The 22,477-nt window shown below is 40.1% G+C and overlaps 1 protein-coding gene across 1 annotated transcript in view; it reads left to right on the top strand.

Annotated features, from left to right (window-relative positions):
• Positions 1–22,477, top strand: part of LOC124606710 (sphingosine kinase 1) — a 466,249-nt gene that overhangs the window by 422,151 nt on the left and 21,621 nt on the right. The window contains exons 2-4 of the mRNA XM_047138740.1: positions 9,281–9,510; positions 19,567–19,685; positions 20,383–20,482. Coding sequence (XP_046994696.1) covers positions 9,281–9,510; positions 19,567–19,685; positions 20,383–20,482 — 449 coding nt within the window. The remainder of the gene's footprint in view (positions 1–9,280; positions 9,511–19,566; positions 19,686–20,382; positions 20,483–22,477) is intronic.

The following is a 22,477-nucleotide window of genomic DNA, read 5'->3' as shown; positions in this document are numbered from 1 at the left end:
GGTGTTATATTGCAAAGCTTTATTGTTCTGTATTATACGCCAAATATTATCTATGGTACTGGTACCTTATTGAGTCAGTTTTATTGTAATGTGTCTTGCATTTAAAACCGTGTATTAATGTACGCAAGAAAGTGTGTCCTATGTCAGTGATTTAATTAAATGGACGTTTAATAAATAATAAGGGATAAATGGTTCAAATGGCTCTGAGCACTATGGGACTTAACATCTGAGGTCATCAGTCCCCTAGAACGTAGAACTACTTAAACCTAGCTAACCTAAGGACATCGCACACGTCCATGCCCGAGGCAGGATTCGAACCTGCGACCGTAGCGGTCGCGTGGTTCCAGACTGAAGCGCCTAGAACCGCTCGGACACAACGGCCGGCAATAAGGAATAAATTTATGTTAAAGATTTAACACACTAGACAAGTGTTACCGTTAGAAACTGTGTGTGTGTGTGTGTGTGTGTGTTTGTAGAGACAGCGTTAAATGACAGCGCGCAAATTTTCGGACTATATTCATTCAGTATTAGAGGATGAGAGTACAGACTTTACACATAACTTCAAACTTTTACGAAGCTTTTCCTCGCTGAAACCCCCTACACAAAGATGAAAGGAAAAAAAGCGTATCGCTTACTACATTTTCGCTGTTATGCACTCAAGCTTCAGCATTAGGCACGACGTTTTAATTTGTTACTTTCTTTACTCTTACCTCTATTCGTAACACCTTTTGCGGACTGCATAAAATACATATGCCACTGAAAGTTTGTGTAAAATTATATCATTGTACGACAGACAGTTCAGGACATACGACGTCATAACCATTGAGATGCATGAGAAACTAGCTTTTGCTTAAAGCGGATCGCAGATTTCCCAGATCGTACTCATCCAGTGTTAGATAAAGGAAGCATGTATCTACTTCTAGACATTATTTCGAATCTTTTCTAAACTGTTTCTTGCTTCAAATGGCTCTAAGCACTATGGGACTTAACACCTGAAGTCATCAGTCCTCGTTTCTTGCTTCCACGCTTAACGTTAAATATGTAACACATTAACTCATTTGTAAAGTAATCAGAATTTTGAAGCTATTTTATTAGTGGGAGTTCAATTCTTTGAGGAATCGGAGTGTACTGGTCCAAGCTGAAAATCGACGTGGTGGCTGACGGGTGCAACCGTAAATGGAAGATGCTTTTAAAGGATCGCTCCCATCAGCCCCCGCGCCGAGTGTCAGCTAGAGTAGGGTTGCCGGGTCCAAAAATAGAAAAGCCTGACTCGGCGTTATATTTAGCCAGACATTTTGCCCTAAAAGCCGAACTATCTGTTTTAAATAGAAATAGTCAGTTGGTTATATCCAGCCGTTTACCAATAATGAAATACCACCAGTTTTGTTGAGAGATCAATCTTAAACGTGCTTAATCTAAAAAAGCAATCAATAAACAGCCTACATTTCTTTGGTTCACTTATATGATCACAAATATTGCAGGTCTCAGACTACCGATTTTGATCAGAAACGACAATCTTCAGATCTGCAGCAAAATACAAATACAACTCGTGGATGGCTACAGGTCCTAATACAGGGTGTACATAAAGTCTGAAACCACTTTCAATTATTTATTGCACAAGAATTAAACATTGTACAGATGTCATACGTATTGCATTTTGAAGAGAAACTGAATTTTTTTACAAACATTCAGTATGCGAATCATGAGTGACCTGGCAGACGTCAATACGGTAATCGAATTCTTGCCATACCCGTCCCAGCAGTCGCTTCCCGTATTCACTCCCGGAGCTCTGCTACATCACGTGGTAGAGGCGGTACATACACCAGATCTTTAATGTGTCCCCACAGAAAAATGTCACACCGACTGAGATCTGGTGGTCGGGGAGGCCACTTCATGAAACTGTCCCCTTCTGTAGCATGGCCGATCCATCGATGCGGCAGCTCCGTGTTCAAGTACACGCGAACTTCACGACGAAAATGGGGTGGAGCCCCATTTCGAGTTCACGGGGTGCACGACGCACCGATTTCCTTGGACTCCTTATGAATGTCTCTCGTACGCGCTCCACATTCACTTCACTCACACTGGGGCGTCCTCTTCTCCTTGCCGGGCACAAGCAACCCGTCGTAACAAATTTGTTGTGCCAGTGGTAAATGGCCTTCCTTGTTGGTGGCTTCTTACCGTACTTGGTTCTAAACATCCGTTGAACAGCTGTTAGCACAGTTGTTTTTGTCGAACTCCCAACACACAGAAAGCTTACTCCGCACCTGAACTCGCCACGTGTGCGACTAGCGCTGACTATCGGCAAATTACCACACTACGCTGAGGGGGGTATACATAAAAAAAACCACTTTCAGGATTTCTCTTCAATATGACATCTGTACAATGTTTGGTTCTTGTGCAGTAAATAATTGAAAATGTTCCCGGACTTTGTGTACACCCTGAGCCATAGTGGCATCGTCAAATGCTAAACACAAAATTAGCGGCAGCATCGTCACATATCCAAATTAAGGTATATACTAGAGTCATCTTGTTAAGAGTACTGCTGTTCAAAACAAACTACTGTATACAGCAGCCACAAAATGTTTGTCCCCTCCCCCAAATTAACCAACCAACCTAACCAATCCAACAAAATGTTTGTGTCGCTAGCACAACAAACGTCGCTCCTGTAGGCATACATGTACTCTCCAACGATATAATTATACGATATAAAATGAAAAGAATACAATCAATGAACTCTGTAGTAGGCTTACCAGGCGTAAAAGTCATTACAATAATAAAATGCAATAAATTAAGATATGACAAAAGTTAGATTATCAAAAAGGAAAAAGTTAAGCGACAATAATTGTGACACTATGTGGTGACGAATTTTGGATGAAAATGTGAATGCATAAGTAATAACCAGCTTACGGAGTACACAGCATGACATAAAAATGACAAAAACAAATACCGAAAGAAGCCCAATGACAAAAACAAATACCGAAAGAAGCCCAATGAATGAAAACATACTGTAGCAAATAATCAGCGCCCTCTGTTCGTGCTACTCTCAGTATGGCGCACGGACGAGAAGTTGTTAGAGGAATGTAACCTCTAGAAGGCCCCTCATACCCTCCGAAAGGCCGTTCAGAGAAAAGAATGATAAAACACCGTACCAGTTCATTAACAAGATTATCTAGTTCGTCAAACATGTTTTATAAACAGAGAACAGAGCTCAACCAAAGAAGATGAAGTAAATATGTAAGGCACTCTGTATTAGGTACAGACATAGGCAATATATACACTGAAGCGCTAAAGTAACTGATACAGGCATGCGTATTCAAATAGAGAGATATATATAACAGGCAGAATACTGCGCTGCGGTCGGCAACGCCTATATAACACAAGTAATCTGGCGCAGTTGGCAGATCGGTTACTGCTGCTACAGTGGCAAGTTATCAAGATTTAAGAGAGTTGGCCAGCATCTCCGAGGTAGCGATGAAGTGGGGATTTTTTCGTACGACCATTTCACGAGTGTACCAGTGAAACATCAATCTCCGACACCGCTGCGGGCGGCAAAAGATCCTGCAAGTACGGGACCAACGATACTGAAGAGAATCGTTCAACGCAAAAAAAGTGCAACCCTTCCGCAAATTGCTGCTGATTTAAATGCTGGGCCATCAACAAGTGTCAGCATGCGGACAATTCATCGAAACATCATCGATATGGGCTTTCGGAACAGAATGCCCACTCGTGTACCCTCGATTGCCCCCCTAAATCCATGGACCCTGTATGTCGGCAGGGGACTGTTCAAGGTGATGGAGGCTCTGTAATGAAGTGGGGAGTAATATGGGACCCTTGATCGTCTAGATGCTAGTCTGACAGGCGACGCATACGTAAACATCCTGTCTCATCTCGTGCATCCATTCATGTCCACTGTGCATTCCGACGGACTTGGGTAATTCCAGGAGGACAATGCGACATCCCACACGTCCAGAGTTGCTACAGAGTGTCTCCATGAAGACTCTTCTGAGTTTTAACACTTCCGGTGGCCACCAAATTCCCCAGACCTGAGCATTATTGAGCATATCTGGGATGCCTTGCAACGTGCTGTTCAGAAGAGATCTCCACCTCCTCGTACTCCTACGAATTTATGGACAGCCCTGCAAGATTCATGGTGTCAATTCCCTCGAGCGCTACTTCAGACATTAGTCGAGTCCATGCCACGCCGTGTTGCGGCAGTTCTGCATGCTCACGGGGCCCTACACGATATTAGGCAGGTGTACAAGTTTCTGTACATGAGAAAGGCGTTCAATGATTACAGTAGAACGGTGTCCAGAAAAGGAAAGTAGGCATCGGATGCAAAGGTGGTCATTGCTGACCGAAACAGGTAATTAGAGGACGTACTTGTGACCATAGACCTAAAGTAAAGAAATTTATTCTACATTTTCAGATCGCTATCCCATTCGCGATCATGTCGCAGCTTGTGAAAATAAACAGTCTTATAATTTGGCAATTATGGTAGAAATTAAGTGCTCAGTCTTCCTAATAGCTTTCTTAAGACAATCTTATGTCAAAAGAAACTGAAGGTTCTTCATTAAACAATCTCTCCCCTTCTGGGACAAAAAACGAAAAGAAATTCAATTAATTTGGTTATTTCAATTAGAGTTTCAAAGAAATAACAATAATCTGTAGTTAAGCATTAATATTTATCCTCTGAACTCTATATTTCTTGGAAATCGTTTCGTGTAACTCCTGACAGAATAATTTTAAATTCAACAACAACATACACTATGTGATAAAAGGTATCCGGGCATCCCCAAAAACATACGTTTTTTTATATTAGGTGCATTGTGCAGCCACCTACTGCCAGGTACTCCATATCAGCGACCTCAGTAATCATTAGACATCGTGAGAGAGCAGAATGGGGCGCTCCGCAGAACGTGGTCAGGTGATTGGGTGTCACTTGTGTCAAACGTCTGTACGCGAGATTTCCACACTCCTAAACATCCCTAGGTCCACTGTTTCCGATGTGATAGTGAAGTGGAAACGTGGAGGGGCACGTACAGCACAAAAGCGTACAGATCGACCTCGTCTGTTGACTGACAGAGACCGCCGACACTTGAAGAGGGTCGCAATGTGTAATAGGCAGAGATCTATCCAGCCCATCACACAGGAATTCCAAACTGCATCAGGATCCACTGTAACTACTAGGCGGGAGGTGAGAAAACTTGACCACTACGGTCGCAGGTTCGAATCCTGCCTCGGGCATGGATGTTTGTGATGTCCTTAGGTTAGTTGGGTTTAAATAGTTGTAAGTCTAGGGGACTGATGACCTCAGATGTTAAGTCCCATAGTGCTCAGAGCCATTTCTGTGAGAAAACTTGGATTTCATGGTCAAGCGGCTGCACGTAAGCCACACATCACGCCGGTAAATGCCAAAGGAAGTTTCGCTTGATGTAAGGAACGTAAACATTGGACGATTGAACAGTGGAAAAACTTTGTACGGTGTGACGAATCACGGTACACAATATGGCGATCCGATGGCAAGGTGTGGGTAAGGCGAATGACCGGAGAACGTCATTTGCCAGCGTGTGTAGTGCCAACAGTAAAATTCGAAGGCGGAGGTGTTATGATATGGTCGTGTTTTTCATGGAGGGAGCTTGTACCCCTCCTTGTTCAGCGAGGCACTATCACAGCGCAGGCGTACATTGATGTTTTAAGTACCTTCTTGCTTCCCACTGTTGAAGAGCAATTCAGGGATGGCGACTGCATCTTTCACCACGATCGAGCACCTGTTCATAATGCACGGCCTGTGGCTGATTGGTTAAACGACAATAACATCCCTGTAATGGACTGGCCTGCACAGAGTCCTGACGTGAATCCTATAGAACACCTTTGGGATGTTTCGGAACGCCGACTTCGTGCCAGGCTTCACCGACCAACATCGATACCTCTCCCCAGAGCAGCACTCCGTGAAGAATGGGCTGCCATTCCCCAAGAAACCTTCCAGCACCTGATGGAACGTACGCCTGCGAAGAGTGGAAGCTGTCATCAACGCGAAGGGTGGGGCAACACCATATTGAATTCCAGCGTTACCGATGGTGGGCGCCACGAACTTGTAAGCCATTTTCAGCCAGGTGGCCCGATACTTTTGATCACATAGTGTATCTGTGATTGTCGGTTTGCAATTTATTACGTTCTTTTGTCACTTGGCTGTTATTGAAAGAGAACACCCTTTCGACTTTGGCACTATGGCTTTGAATTGCAAAATAATAATCTGTAAGTGTTAATAATTCCGGATTAAATTCTTCATCACACACTTGGCATATCTCAAGGCGGTTAGGAACGGCGCGTGAGCGTTGAAGGGCGGGATTGTTTTGCTTGTAGCGTGGTTGTGACATTGTGTGTTAGGTTCGTTACGCCTAGGAATAGAATTGGCTGGTATATCTACATATCCTTATGGTACAGTGATATATCTCCTTATACGTACATAATTAACTCGGAACCTGCCTTTGTTATACTTTCTCTATTTCATCGCTAAAAAAAACTAACAAAAGGCGGTCGTGACCATAAAATGCCAGGGCCGGACCTGGCAACCGTAGCTAGGAGTCCGCGAATAATTTTTAACTTATAAATAAGGACATATTGTTACTTTTATATGAATTATGTACTGGTAATTAGTTTACATAACATACATTACGTAACAAAGACGAGTGTATCCGTTCCGAATGGAACGCCCAGCTGTGCTCAACAATGAAAAAAAACTTTTCCATGTGCATAAAACCGTTACCCTACTGTACAGCCTATAATAGCTATGATTCTATTACCGTAAAGAAATACAGTAAGTTTGTCAGGAGTTTTTTTCTGGTTTTCATCCGTCTTCATTTGGCGAAATGTGTTCATATACAGAGGAGAAAAATTGTAGTTCTTCACGTAATTCAGGCCATGGCCATGAGGCTCAGCCACCATTAACGTGGATAAATTAATAATTTTATTTCATTTCATTACCGATACTGAATCAGTTATCAATGTAAAAGATAGAAAATTATCAGACATATGATTTCGATTGATCGTTTCAATAATGTGTTACATTCTCCTAAGTGATGTGCCTCATTTTGATGAAAATACACATTTTTTGGGAAGTGTATAGTTTCCAACACAGAAGAATTTTGTTGTCCAGTGGTTTTCCATTTAAACAGTTCTTTGCTGATGTATTTACCAATTTGAAAGTTTTGTTCCACCAAAACCATCAATAGACAAGCCAAGTATGTTGTAATCATACGGTGCTGTGTCCGTGGAGTGTAGAAAATACAGAACACTCTACATCTCAACTCTGCCTAAGTATGGATGGGGCATAGGAGGAGGGGGGCATCATCCTGTTGTAGTGGTGTATTTTCAAGTTTAAATTAGCCATATTTTTTTTAAACTTGCAACTTCAACTCAACTGAAAGCTTGAAATAAAAATTAACGTGAGGCAATTGAATCACAGAGTATGAACAGAGCAGGACTCTATTGAGTTGTGAAACAACATGGTATTTATTTTTCATGTCTTTTAGACAAAATAGCAATAGTTTCCACTGCCTGTGCCCTAGATGTCGACTAAAGTTACTTAGATTTTAACAATAAATTCTTTATGTGGTAGATATTAATAACAAATATTTTTCAGAACTCTCAAATGAATTTGGAATATGTAAACAATTTCTGTAACGTTTATATCAAAAAGGATCATCCAAAAACCCTTGTTTTCACATCCCTCCCCCCTTAATCAGTAGCCTAGATTCAGAATTTGCGCACAAGACTTCCCAAGCTGCTAGAGAAGCTGCTAGAGTAACTGAAAATGCTCTGAGTTTTCAATTAAGCATTCATGCATCTGAACAAACAGGTAATATTACTTTTATGTCAACATGTCATGTGATCATGTTGTGCAATCCTCAACCTTGATGTAAATCATGGGATTGAAGTAGAACGTATGTGCCAGTTGTCTGTATGGAATTAGCACAGTGAGATAAGTTAAAGTGGGTATGTGGCAGAAAAAATCTGTTGCATTTCAATGTGCCCATGACCACACTTAGAATAAAGTTGGCCCATTTGTTGGTGTATGATTACGGGCTGTCCACTGTTACTGCAAGGAGTGGTGTAACAGCCATGTAACAAAGTGTTCTAACAGCAGTTTTAACGTGATCCTAACAGTATATGAGACAAGCTTCATTCCTCGCAACTGACAACTGGTTTCATTCCTGACAGAAAATGTTGATGTTACTGAATGCATGGCCATCTCAACCAATTTTGAAGTAAATGTTGTGAACAGAGCTGTATTCAATGGAAATGTGGAGTCTCAAGTACCTCATAAAAGGTCGTTGCTTCAGTGGCACATAAAACTGCACGTCTTTAGTTGGTCAAACATCCAAGGAACTGAATAGCAGGTACTGAGGGCATGTAAAGTGGTCTGACTTGTCGGGATTTTTGCCTCTTTTCAAGTGATGAAGGGCATCAAATGCACTGATGATCCTACGAGGCACTTAACCTGCAACATTTGGAGGGTGTAATTCGGACTGGAGATGGTTCTGTGATGTTTAGGACATATTTTTCATTCTGGGCCTTTGATCCATTCATTTTGGTTACTGTGCAGTTGACCCAGGATGTTCATTTCAACTTGTTGACCATGTGTTGTCCTTTATCTACATCTGCATCTTGAGTATTTTGTGGACACCCTTGTTCGTAGGGCTCACACAAATTTTGCTTGTTGAGCACCCAGGTGTCCTCCCACACCTCAACTAATCTGCTAAACCATCAGATCTTATGCCAATGTAAATGCTCGGTACTACTTGGAATAGTGGGCGAAACACAGCAGTCAACATTGCCACAATTTGGGAGGCATATGGGATCTAATCATCAATGAGTGGCTTCAACTGGATATGGCATAACTGAAGAAACTCGTGGACTATAGTGATGTGTCTCCTGAGACTGACTAATTTTTTGGTCTGTTTGTGCTTCTAAAGAAAAGCAACATTGAGTGATTAAATTGGGATAGTTTGTTTAAAAAGAATAGATACTTCTCTCTGAGCAAAGAAAATTGTCCTATATTTTGTGATTGACTGGCAGAACCTTCAGCTGCACCCATTATTAATGAGAAACTATTTAAAGTAAATAGTGCCAAGGCATATTAACCATACAGTGTGTGTGACTTGCCAGTGGAAACTCAAAAACCCTAGCTAATAATAAGTATTCTGGCATCGGTGAGTAGAAAAAGGCAGCTATATCTAAGATTTTTGTGTATGTTGACTTTTTTTTTTCTTTTTTCCAGGTGATGAACAAGAGCAGCGAGTACTGGTATTACTTAACCCAAAATCTGGTCCAGGCCGAGCTAGAGATGTCTTTCAGCAGCGAGTTGTACCTGTATTTGCGGAGGCAGAGATACCATTTGATCTGCATGTTACTAAGCATGCTGGGTACGCCAGAGATTTTGTGAGGTCTAGAGATATTTACCAATGGCGTGCAATTGTAGTAGTTGGAGGAGATGGGATACTGTTTGAGGTGAGCAGCTGCATTTAAATTTCAAATTCTTACAGATAGAAGTTACTCATTTTGTAAGTCAGGGTAGGACTACTGTTGGTCCTGTTTATTTCACAAATTCAGCAAGCTTCCGTAAAGTTTGCTAAAGAAAGAGATTTTGCCCCAAATTTATTTCAGAACGAGTTTAGTTGGTTAATTGGCTGTAAGATTAAGATCATCAGCACTGCGGATATTGACACCCATACAAAACTGTTATAGGAAAACTGATGGAATACTGTAATTTCGACATTATCACCTGTGAAATGAGCCAGTCGTGTGTATAAATGAAGCATACTACAATGTAGACTTTCACGGCCAGAAATGTCATGTCCATTATAATTATCTGGGCTGTTATGCTGTGGTCGGTTGATGAATTCTGTGTCAATTCCCAACGTTTCGTCTCCGACTGTGGGAGACATCTTCAAGGGGGTCCGTAGCTCGATGGAAGATTCAACACACCCACTGGCTCGCTACTGACTGTAGCGTGCCAGTGGGTGTGTTGGATCTTCCATCGAGCTACGGACCCCCTTGAAGATGTCTCCCTCAGTCGAAGACGAAAAGTTGGGAATTGACACAGAATTCATCAACTGACCACGGCATAACAGCCCAGATAATTATAATGGACATAAATGAAGCAGACATATTGATACATTCCTTTTATATATACACCACCAGCACACTTGCTCGATCAAGTTACATTCACAGTATCGCCTTCTAAAGAAAACTTACACATTTTCATATGTGAGATGGCTGTTGTATGTTGCCATTGTAAAGGCAGTGCCAGGTGTCATATAAATTCAGAGTGCCAGAGAGCTACTCTTATATTGTATTGATCCTCTTAGATATAACAACGAAAATAATAAATTTCTGATTATGTAATGCAATCGGATAGATTAAAAAATCTACTTACCAAGTGGTGGCAGGAGAACACACACATAAAAAAAGGTTTTACTTATGCAAGCTTTCAGAGACAGTGGCTCCTTCTTCCAGCAGAAGTGCTGAAAGTGAACGAGGAGGGGTGAAGCAAAAGGGACTGGAGAGGTTTAGAATCCTAGGTCAGGGGAGATTCACCAGACCTGATGAGAAAGAAAGACTGATTTTTGGAGACTGCATTGGGCAGAAATTGAAAAACAATGAAAAGTCCAGAATGGAATAACAACAAAATTGTTACTCGCCACATGGGGTGGGGGGCGGCACTGAAACTCACGGGAGTACCTGTTTTTTAGGATAAGATCGCTGTCCCATGATTCAACATCGAATTTAATTAAGCTTAATGAGAAGCTCAGTGAAAAATCATGTTAGTATTTTCCATCAGAATATCAGGGGGTTTAAAAAACCAAAAGAAACGAACTTCTTGTTTGTTTAGAAGATTTAGAAACTGAGGGAAGAATAGATGTACTACACCATATAGTCACAGATATGGAAAAGGTAAATGTAGGTGGATATAAGCTTTCAGTACATGTAAATAGAGACACTACGGAGAGAGGAGGAGTTGCCATATATGTTAAAAATTATCACAGTGTGAAAAATTTGGAAACTAAAAAATTTTGTGTAGAGCAACATATAGATGCATGTGCATGTGAGCTTAAACTAAATAATGGTACTTTTGTAATTGTAGCTGTGTATAGGTCCCAATAAGTAAATTTTCAGCTATTTTTGAAAAATTAGGATTCTTTCTATCTGTCAGACAGAGGGAAGCAAATTATTGTTTGTGGGGACTTCAATGTAGATTTTTTGCAAGAGTTTGATAGAAAGCTTGACAATGAAGTAAAACTTGGTTCTTTCAGTTTGACATCAGTTACTGATTTTCCTATTCAGATGGAACAGGAAAGTAGCACACTGATAGATAATTTTTTATGGACCAAGGTAAATTGAATCAAATAAAAACATTTCCTGTTAAGAATGGTCTGTCTGATCATGATGCACAGCTAGTTATGGTATATAACATAGCTACATACAGCAATGCAAAACAGTTCTCCAAATTATTGCAACAATTGCAAATTGTAGAGAATGCTGGCAACAGTTAGACAGGGATGAGGCTTACATGGAACTTGACGCTAATTTAAAATTTAACCTATTTCATGATACCTTTGTGAGCATATCTGAAAACTGTTTCCCTAAGAAAACAGTGAAACATAATTGTATGAGTTCGAGTCTCGGTCGGGCACACAGTTTTAATCTGCCAGGAAGTTCCATATCAGCGCACACTCCGCTGCAGAGTGAAAATCTCATTCTGGAAACATCCCCCAGGCTGTGGCTAAGCCATGTCTCCGCAATATCCTTTCTTTCAGGAGTGCTAGTTCTGCAAGGTTCGCAGGAGAGCTTCTGTAAAGTTTGGAAGGTAGGAGACGAGGTACTGGCAGAAGTAAAGCTGTGAGTACCGGGCGTGAGTCGTGCTTCGGTAGCTCAGTTGGTAGAGCACTTGCCCGCGAAAGGCAAAGGTCCCGAGTTCGAGTCTCGGTCGGGCACACAGTTTTAATCTGCCAGGAAGTTTCATAATTGTAAGAAATTATCTGGAAAGCGATGGCTTACTATGGGGATAAAAATATTTTGTGAAAAGAAAAGGGAAATGTATCTTACAGCTAGAAGGAGTAATGATTCAGATACAGTAAACATTACAAAACTAATGCACTGTGTTAAGGAAGTTTATCAAAAACTCCTGAAGTATGTGACTTATGTCTGAGATTAGCACCTCTGATGATAAAATTAAAACAATTTGGTGTATTGGTAAAAAGGAAACAAGGCAACTGAGAGCACAGGAAGACTGTATTTCTGTCAAACTCAATGAAAACAATATAATGGAAGGAAACATTCCACGTGGGAAAAATTATATATAAAAACAAAGATGAGGTGACTTACCGAACAAAAGCGCTGGCAGGTCGATAGACACACAAACAAACACAAACATACACACAAAATTCAAGCTTTCACAACAGACTGTTGCCTCATCAGGAAAGAGGGAAGGAGAGGGGAAGACGAAAGGAAGTGGGTTTTAAGGGAGAGGGTAAGGAGTCATTCCAATCCCGGGAGCGGAAAGACTTACCTTAGGGGGAAAAAAGGACAGGTATACACTCGCACACACGCACATATCCATCCACACATACAGACACAAGCAGACATATTTAAAGACAAAGAGTTTGGGCAGAGATGTCAGTCGAGGCAGAAGTGTAGAGGCAAAGAAGTTGTTGAAAGACAGGTGAGGTATGAGTGGCGGCAACTTGAAATTAGCGGAGATTGAGGCCTGGCGGATGACGAGAAGAGAGGATATACTGAAGGGCAAGTTCCCATCTCCGGAGTTCGGATAGGTTGGTGTTGGTGGGAAGTATCCAGATAACCCGGACGGTGTAACACTGTGCCAAGATGTGCTGGCTGTGCACCAAGGCATGTTTAGCCACAGGGTGATCCTCATTACCAACAAACACTGTCTGCCTGTGTCCATTCATGCGAATGGACAGTTTGTTGCTGGTCATTCCCATATAGAATCCATCACAGTGTAGGCAGGTCAGTTGGTAAATCACGTGGGTGCTTTCACACGTGGCTCTGCCTCTGATCGTGTACACCTTCCGGGTTACAGGACTGGAGTAGGTGGTGGTGGGAGGGTGCATGGGACAGGTTTTGCATCGGGGGCGGTTACAAGGATAGGAGCCAGAGGGTAGGGAAGGTGGTTTGGGGATTTCATAGGGATGAACTAACAGGTTACGAAGGTTAGGTGGACGGCAGAAAGACACTCTTGGCGGAGTGGGGAGGATTTCATGAAGGATGGTAGGATTTGAGGAAGTCGTATCCCTGCTGGAGAGCCACATTCAGAGTCTGGTCCAGTCCCGGAAAGTATCCTGTCACAAGTGGGGCACTTTTGTGGCTCTTCTGTGGGGGATTCTGGGTTTGAGGGGACGAGGAAGTGGCTCTGGTTATTTGCTTCTGTACCAGGTCGGGAGGGTAGTTGCGGGATGCGAAAGCTGTTTTCAGGTTGTTGGTGTAATGATTCAGGGATTCCGGACTGGAGCAGATTCGTTTGCCATGAAGACCTAGGCTGTAGGGAAGGGACCGTTTGATGTGGAATGGGTGGCAGCTGTCATAATGGAGGTACTGTTGCTTGTTGGTGGGTTTGATGTGGACGGACGTGTGAAGTTGGCCATTGGACAGGTGGAGGTCAACGTCAAGGAAAGTGGCATGGGATTTGGAGTAGGACCAGGTGAAACTGATGGAACCAAAGGAGTTGAGGTTGGAAAGGAAATTCTGGAGTTCTTCTTCACTGTGAGTCCAGATCATGAAGATGTCATCAATAAATCTGTACCAAACTTTGGGTTGGCAGACTTGGGTAACCAAGAAGGCTTCCTCTAAGCGACCCATGAATAGGTTGGCGTACGAGGGGGCCATCCTGGTGCCCATGGCTGTTCCCTTTAATTGTTGGTATGTCTGGCCCTCAAAAGTGAAGAAGTTGTGGGTCAGGATGAAGCTGGCTAAGGTGATGAGGAAAGAGGTTTTAGGTAGGGTGGCAGGTGATCGGCGTGAAAGGAAATGCTCCATCGCAGCGAGGCCCTGGACGTGCGGAATATTTGTGTATAAGGACGTGGCATCAATGGTTACAAGGATGGTTTCCGGGGGTAACAGATTGAGTAAGGATTCCAGGCGTTCAAGGAAGTGGTTGGTGTCCTTGATGAAGGATGGGAGACTGCATGTAATGGGTTGAAGGTGTTGATCTACGTAGGCAGAGATACGTTCTGTGGGGGAGGATTTGAGGAAGTCGTATCCCTGCTGGAGAGCCACATTCAGAGTCTGGTCCAGTCCCGGAAAGTATCCTGTCACAAGTGGGGCACTTTTGTGGTTCTTCTGTGGGGGATTCTGGGTTTGAGGGGACGAGGAAGTGGCTCTGGTTATTTGCTTCTGTACCAGGTCGGGAGGGTAGTTGCGGGATGCAAAAGCTGTTTTCAGGTTGTTGGTGTAATGATTCAGGGATTCCGGACTGGAGCAGATTCGTTGTGTCTATCGACCTGCCAGCGCTTTTGTTCGGTAAGTCACCTCATCTTTGTTTTTATATATAAAACTCAATGAAAAGTTTGATAACAAAAAGTCAGAAGTAGAAAATATTGTGAATAATCATTTTTTAAGTGTTGTAGAGGAAATAGGTTCCAGCTACGTATTAAAAAAAAGCAAGGTTGTATATGGGACAATACCTACGCAATGTGATAAAATTAAAATTCAACTCACCTCTCCTATTGAAACTAGGAAAATAATAAATTCAGTAAAAAGTAAGAGTTCGCATGGAATTGATGGCATTTCCAACAGAATAATAAATGCTTTTTCCCATCTAGTAAGTGCTTGTTCCTGACAGATAAGTGGAATTATCAGCCGCATATGTAGTAGCCCACTGAGACAGGGCATTTTTCCAGATAGACTGAAATATCCAATTGTTAAACCATTGCATAAAAAAGGGGACAAGTCTGATGCTAACAACTACTGCCCAATCTCACTTCTGATGGCATTATCCAAAATTCTTGAAAAAGTAGTGTATTCAGGAGTAGATTCATATATTTGTAAAAATGAAGTACTGACAAAATGTCACCCATTGGGATATTTTGTGATCTCTCAAAGGCTTTTGACTGTGTGAATCACAAAATTCTTCTAGATAAGCTTAAGTATTGTGATATAAGTGGGACAGTGCACAAATGGTTTAATTCGTATTTAACTGGAAGAATGCAAAAGGTTGAAATTAACAGTACAGATAGTCTGAAAAAATCAGGTCAATCCTCTAAATGGGGAGGTATCAAGAACAGAGCCCCACAGGGTTCAGTCTAGGCTCTCTTATTGTTCTTAATATATTAATAACTTGCCACTCCATATTCATGAGTATCCAAAGCTAGTTCTTTTTGCTGACAATGCAGATATAATAACCACATCCAACAAACAAGAATTAGCTGAGGAAGTTGTAAATAATACCTTTCAGAAAATTAGATAGTGGTTCTCTCCAAATGGACTCTCACAAAATTTTGAGAAAACATGTTATATAAAATTCTGTACAGTAAATCGCATAACACCATTGATAAATATAGACTTTGAACAAAAGTTTGTTGCTAAGTCAGAATATTCAAAATTTCTGTGTGTGCACATTGATGAGAAATTGAATTGGAAGAAACACATCAATGATCTGCTGAAATGGTTAGCTTGGACTTCTTATCTATTAGGGGTATTGCAAATTTTGATGAGAAATGTATCAGCCTACTATGCCTGTTTTCATTCACTGCTTTCATATGGCATCATATTTTGGGGTAATTCAACAAAAGAGAAAAAGTATTCATTGCACAAAAGTGTGTAATCAGAATAATAGCTGGAGCCTATCCAAGATCTCCTTGCAGACATTTATTTAAGGAACTTGAGATTTCACAGTACCTTTGTAATACATACATTCACTTACACAATTTGTTATTAATAACCCATCCCAGTTCAAAAATAATAGCAAAGTGCATAGCTACAACACTATAAGAAGGGATGATCTTCATTATTCTCGATTAAATCTGACTCTGGCACAGAAAGGGGTGAATTATGCTGCCATAAACATGTTTGGTCATTTGCCAAATAGCATTAAAAGTCTGACAGACAGCCAACCAACATTGAAAAACAAATTAAAATAATTTCTGACAACTCCTACTCAATAGATGCATTTTTAGATACGAAATAGTAACTGAAAAAAAAAGTGTAATGGTAACTTGTGTTAGACTGGCATGTTCCACATCATTATGAAATGTCATTGTATTCATGATCTCTGGAAAAAGGATTAATATAATGTAGAGGAGTCACTGAGTCGCGAACAGAAACAATGAAAAAGAATGCTAGGAATTTTAGCTTTCAGGCTGACTCTTCTTTTTAAAGAGACCTGTGACGACAGTCCTTGAAAACTGAGGTATTAGCTCAACACTTCTTTGTAAATTGAGGAATACACAAGCCTGTGATATAGCTTCCGTAGACTACTCCAGAATGAAAAATGCTCCTATCATATCCCAAAAATGTGAATTTGTCCTGGAAAGATCTAAGGACATAAAATAAGGGACTAGCTTTTCAGTTTATCTGGCAGCTTCAAAGACATTTAAATAAAAATACCTTGACATATTCATACCTTTTTACTTGGTAGTATTAGTACCCATGTTGTGTAATATGATGCATTGTGTCAAGAAAAGTAACATGATACATTATGTCAAACCCCCCCAATCAACAAATCCACCCACAGAAATTTTATATTCTCACCCCCCCCCCCCCCCACCCCCCTGCCCCCAGAAAACTTTTTTAGTTATTGCATGTATGTTCTTCAGCCATATGATATTAATATTTTTTACAATGGCTGATGAATCTACTGAATTTCGGGCACATGATCAGGGACTTTAGCCTGTAAATTGCAAGATACAAGTTTGTCAACATCTTGCAGATAAGAAAGCTTAATGTGACAGGAAGTAGGGTTAATTCGTAAAAAAGTGTGAATATGTCAAGATGTTTTGACTTAAATGTCTCTGAAGCAACACAGATAAATCAAAAAGCTAGTCCCCTAGTTACATCCCTAACTCTGACCAGGACTTCTTCAGATTTTTTTGCCTTATGATAGGAACATTTTTCATTCTAGTTCCCAACTTTTACTCTATCATAATTTTGATGGTAGACTGCCTTAACTCGCAACCAATGTACAGTTTTGTTGACTCTGCCAAAGATTGATGAGTATATGTTTTTTTATGGTTTTTCAAATCATGTTGCTTACATTGTGGCAATGAATAAAACTTCCACTAAACAATAGGACTGCCTTTAATTACATGTATTTGTCCACCTTCTAAAATGTGAATAAGTTTGCACAAGGTTGAAACATATAAGCGACGCGTATAAAAAAACCCTCACAAAAAATGTGTTTTTTGCACATAAAATCCAAATTTTTATCATAAGAATGCATTTTTTAAAAAATTTTCTGAAACATTTTAAACTGTTTCTGTACATACAGTTCACTTAAGAATAATTTTGACTTGCTACATTTAGCTCGACTTTAAACCATTGTATCGTGACGATGGATAAAGATTATTGAATAGAAAACATTTCGTTTTGAGTTTATCAGTGTATCTACCTTGGTGCAAAGTTTGAATCAGTTCACGCAAGTTTAAACTGCAGAGGTGCGGCACTTCATAAACCTCCCAGAAAAATTTGTTTTCTTTGTGTATTTGCACAATAACATCTGAACGGTGCACATAAAAATGGTATGGTGCGATTAGCTGAGCATTAATTTAAAACCAATTAGAATCTTTTGCAAAAGATATTAATTGATTCGCAGAATTTTCCTGGATGCCAGCTCCAGTTCGTTGCACGAACCTTGCTTAATATACTGCAACATAGCTACAGTAAGACATATATTTGAATGCCTATAAAAATGGCTGTGAGTCCAGGCCAATCTAAAACCTTTTTACCTCATGTTCATAGCTCAAATGGAAACTGAGCAATGAGCGCCCTTCCTCACAAACTCACAATTCTGCATGTGGCCTTTTCAGACATATTTGTTACAGTGTTTCCACACTGTAACGATAATAATAGTGTGAACTGAGGGGGATTTGAGCAAGGAGGTTCCATGTCTAAAAATGTATTCTCCTGGAGGAAGCTTTCAGACCCAAACCTGAGGAAAGCAAATGAGAATACATGTTATTGGGAAATACCTGAACCATCATCATTTTGCTGGTGACATTATAATGTTTACATCTAGCACAAGTTGACTTCAACAAAAATTGGACTAACTTAGTCTACTAATTCTGAAAGTAGGACTGAAAATAAACCACACACACACACACACACACACACACACACACACACACACACACACACGCACACACACACACACACACACACACACACACATGTTAACAGTGAAGTCATAGAAGATATTTAGGATAGCTGAAGACAGTGACTGGATGAACACCAGAAGAAATAAACAGATACATAGAAATGGCGTGGAATGGGGTCGGTAAACTAAATAGTTTGAAAGAAAAACATTAAAAAACACATTTGCTCAGCATTCAGTGTAGAAAGAAATATATTGGGTATTACTAGAACAGTTAGGAAAACAAGTAAATAGATCAGATAACAGACTTTAGTGTAAGGTGTAGTTGCAGTCGTAATGAAAAACAAATGGAAAGTAGCAAGATGAGTGGATGTTAAGTCAACCAAGGAAGTTCTTTGTTGGATTGCTAGAGAGAGGGAAACACTGAGGAGGTGATCTATGCAAGGTATGTAAACGGCATTAGAAAATATGCAGGAGCAACACTGATGTGTGTCGCTATGGACAGTATTGCATGGAAGGTTCTAGAGGCGACCTTTATTAAGCAGTATATGTGAAATGGCTGATGATAATTCTGTTGTTTGTGATTGATAGAGATAATGATGCTATAAAAACTGACACTTGTTTTTACACATATTAAGCGTTTACTATTTCACAATTTCGTAATATCTTCTCACATTTAAAAAATTCCTTGAGAATGTGTCTACGCTCTGCTGAGTTTATTTTGTATTCCATTTATTGGTATTTGTGTGTGTGTGTGTGTGTGTGTGTGTGTGTATGTGTGTGTGTGTGTGTTTTCCTTTGTAGCCACACAGACATAGGTTTGGGGTAATTTCCATCAATTATTTCATTTGAAGTTATTGATTCTGCCAAGAACATTACAATCAGTTCCTTCCCCCATCCTTACCAAAACTTAAATGTTCTGATACCTAATATTCTTGAGGTAAAATTTGGTCTGTTAAAGCTGATAATATTATTTGGAGAAAAGGCAGGGTTGGGAGGAGGGGGGCAATAGCAGAAATATACAAACTATGACTTCGTAATATTTATCTTTCTTATTTTCAGATCTTACATATTTTTACTTTGGGTTAATCAACCACTAAATAATCCAATACCCAATATTTATTTATATTTTATAAGAAATACAGAACATTAGTTGAAAGAATAACTTTATTCCAAATAATTAAATAACCATCCCATTCTTAATTTGTAAGAAAATCAAATGTTTTTGATTGATTTGGCAGGTAATTAATGGCTTGTTTGAACGACCAGACTGGCAGCAGGCATTTAAGGAAATTGGTATTGGAATTATACCCTGTGGTTCTGGAAATGGCTTAGCGAAGACAATAGCTTATATACATGAGTACGTATGCAGGTTTTACTTTCTTTTGTGATAAGGTATTAATGGCACTGAACAATGTATTTATTTGTACCCCATTTGCTCTAGAACATTAAAGTGCACATTAAAAGTAAGTAAATGCCCTAAATGAAAATTCAATTTCTCACTTGATCTTCAGGAATTGCATGTGTAAAAGATTAAGTATTTTGTTTGTGAAGCGTTTGTAAAGTTGAAATGACAGTGTGTTCCTCTCCTCATCCATTTCATCTGTTCTTGCTGTCAATCTACTTCCCCTGTAAGATAAATTCATTTCTTTTGCTGCTGCATCTCATTTCTCACTTGGGTCAAAGCTGGGGCTACCAAAATCACAGACATAAGCACCAAAATGTGCCTATAAGATACACAGATAGATAATTATGTAGATTAGTGGAGAGGTGATTGTTTTTCTTTTAATAGTTATTCTGAGTTGCATTCCATAAACTGCATATTCTACATCTATAGCTTCTTGCTAATCCCTAATTTTACCCCTTCGACAATGCTATTAGTAAGATAGACACAAAGGTAATCACTGGAAGTAGTTAGTGCCATTGTTTCACGTATACCGAGATATCGAGAATGTTTCTAGTGTGAATTAATAGTACATTTGTAAAAGATAATTTTGAAGATCCCTCTTTGTCTTAATTCAGATAAGTAATACCTGTACCTCTTTATATTTATACAGGGAACCATTTGACCAAAACCCTGTACTCATCTCTACACTGAACATTATAAAAGCCAAAAAAGTACCCATGGATCTTGTAAGAGTGGAGACAAAGTCACAGGTATTCATTTAATAAATGTTAGTAGTATCTGAAGAGTTATGCATGACTCTTTTAGCAGTGTGTAAGTCATTTAATTACTGTATTTATTGTCTGCTAAATCATAACTTTACATACAGACAAAAGTAAATTAGATTGTGATTCACAGTTATATTTGTCTATATGCCAAAGTTCAGGACATATTTATTGGCAGTTATAATACTACAGATGGCTGTCGTTTTAACATAAATTTTAAAACATTTTAATCTGCAAGCAGTCTTAAGTTTTAGATGGTGAATGTTATTTGCTAGATAACACAAAATTGGTAGTAGGTAGACGATACTTCATTATACCAATGATAAAAATGTACTGTTGAATCACTGACTTATCTCGTCTTTCCTTTCTTATGTAGCCTTTTGTACTCAATATTTCCCATTGACTCATCTGAAGAAATGCAACACATTGATGTCACAGAAAACAGTAAAGCCATCTTTCTGTCTGCCATCATGCAAAGGTTGTCATTAAACCAAGAAATTTTCTACAAGTGTCACATTATCAGATGAACTCTGGCATTAAAATAATTTTTAAGTTTGCTCTATATTTTATTGGTACAGTAGAGCATAAGAGATATTCCATAAGGCTGCTTTTTGACAGATGCAGAGTGTTCCTGATTTCAGCCTCTTCCATCATTCCGTTGCCATACTTGCTTGCAACAATAAGATATTTATTTTGTTCTTATTAAGTTCTCATCACAAACCTCTACACTATGTTGTAGGGGATTTAGGAATGGCGGGCTGTGGGTTGCTGCCGTTGAAGCTGGAGGCCCAACAGCTGAGGAAGGTGTTGATGAATTGCAGTGCTGCTTTATTAACAACATATGCAATGGATAGCCATTGATCCCACTGGACTGTAGGTGTTGGCCCATGGCTGCTGACCAGGTGCTTACCTGGTGTTATTTACCATGTCATTTTATAGGCTGGCAAGCTGGGTGGTACGCAAGTCTATTGCATTCTGGTTAGTGTTTTCATTGGCTTGCAGCTGTTGCAAGGTTTCATTTTTTTTCTGTGTCCTCGGAGTCAGCTGTACTGAAAATGGTTTCTAATATGCATCTATCCAACTTCTTATTCATCGTACCCCTGGGACTATCTCCATGGTGTGGCAAAACTGACTCTGTAGTTGAGTAAAAGCTGATATTCTCCCTGGATATCTCTGAACTCTGTCTTGTTAACTATAATAGCTTGTAGCTTGTCAAAAGTACCTTCCAGCCATCTGATCTCATTTCTTACTGCTCAGATATTGAAATCTAATCTTAAAGTCCACGAGTGGTCCAACATGATCATACCTGGCTGTCATATGAATAAAACTCATCCCGTGAAAGGATGTTCTTCAAAGTGCTTGCATCATCCTGCTCCAGCTTAGCAGTCCCATTAGGATTACTGTTTTCATGCTCCTTTTCCCCATCATCCCAGGCTCCATGCTTGGTGCCGGAACTGCCTTTCTTTGCCCCAAGGCCAGACCACTCTTCCTTAAGGGAAAGGGAAGCCTAGTGTTAGTTCATTGTCTTGGCTTGTGGCCAAAGTGCGTAGCGGTGCATCAGGTTAGTGACTGTGCTGCCATTATTTTCCTGCCTCTTTCTGTTTTTTTCTCCTGCTGATCTCGGAAACTCCTCCCTCCCAATCGGTGGAAGCTGCCGACAGGAGGTAGCAGATCTATGACACCTCCAAAACGGCAGACATGACTACTATGAACAATCAATGTATAGTTTGGAAGCTATAGCTTACATATACTGATGACAGCATCTCAGTCACCTGAAATGGCCCCTGATAGTGTGACGAATTTGTTTGTCATCCCTTTAGGTTTTCAATAGTTGGTTAACATGTCCCATTGGCCAACCAAATATTTTAGCAGTACCGCCTTTTTGGTATGGGCCCTCTCCTACCGCTCTAAAGCTTTCGTGTTCATTTTCTGCACATATCAACAAAAAGTTTCTAAACGTTTTGTAAACTCTTTTTATTTGTG

The sequence above is a fragment of the Schistocerca americana genome, chromosome 3 (assembly GCF_021461395.2).
Source record: "Schistocerca americana isolate TAMUIC-IGC-003095 chromosome 3, iqSchAmer2.1, whole genome shotgun sequence".
NCBI lineage: Eukaryota > Metazoa > Arthropoda > Insecta > Orthoptera > Acrididae > Schistocerca > Schistocerca americana.
The sequence above is the reverse complement of the archived record's forward strand: the minus strand, read 5'-3'. Positions and strand labels throughout refer to the sequence as shown.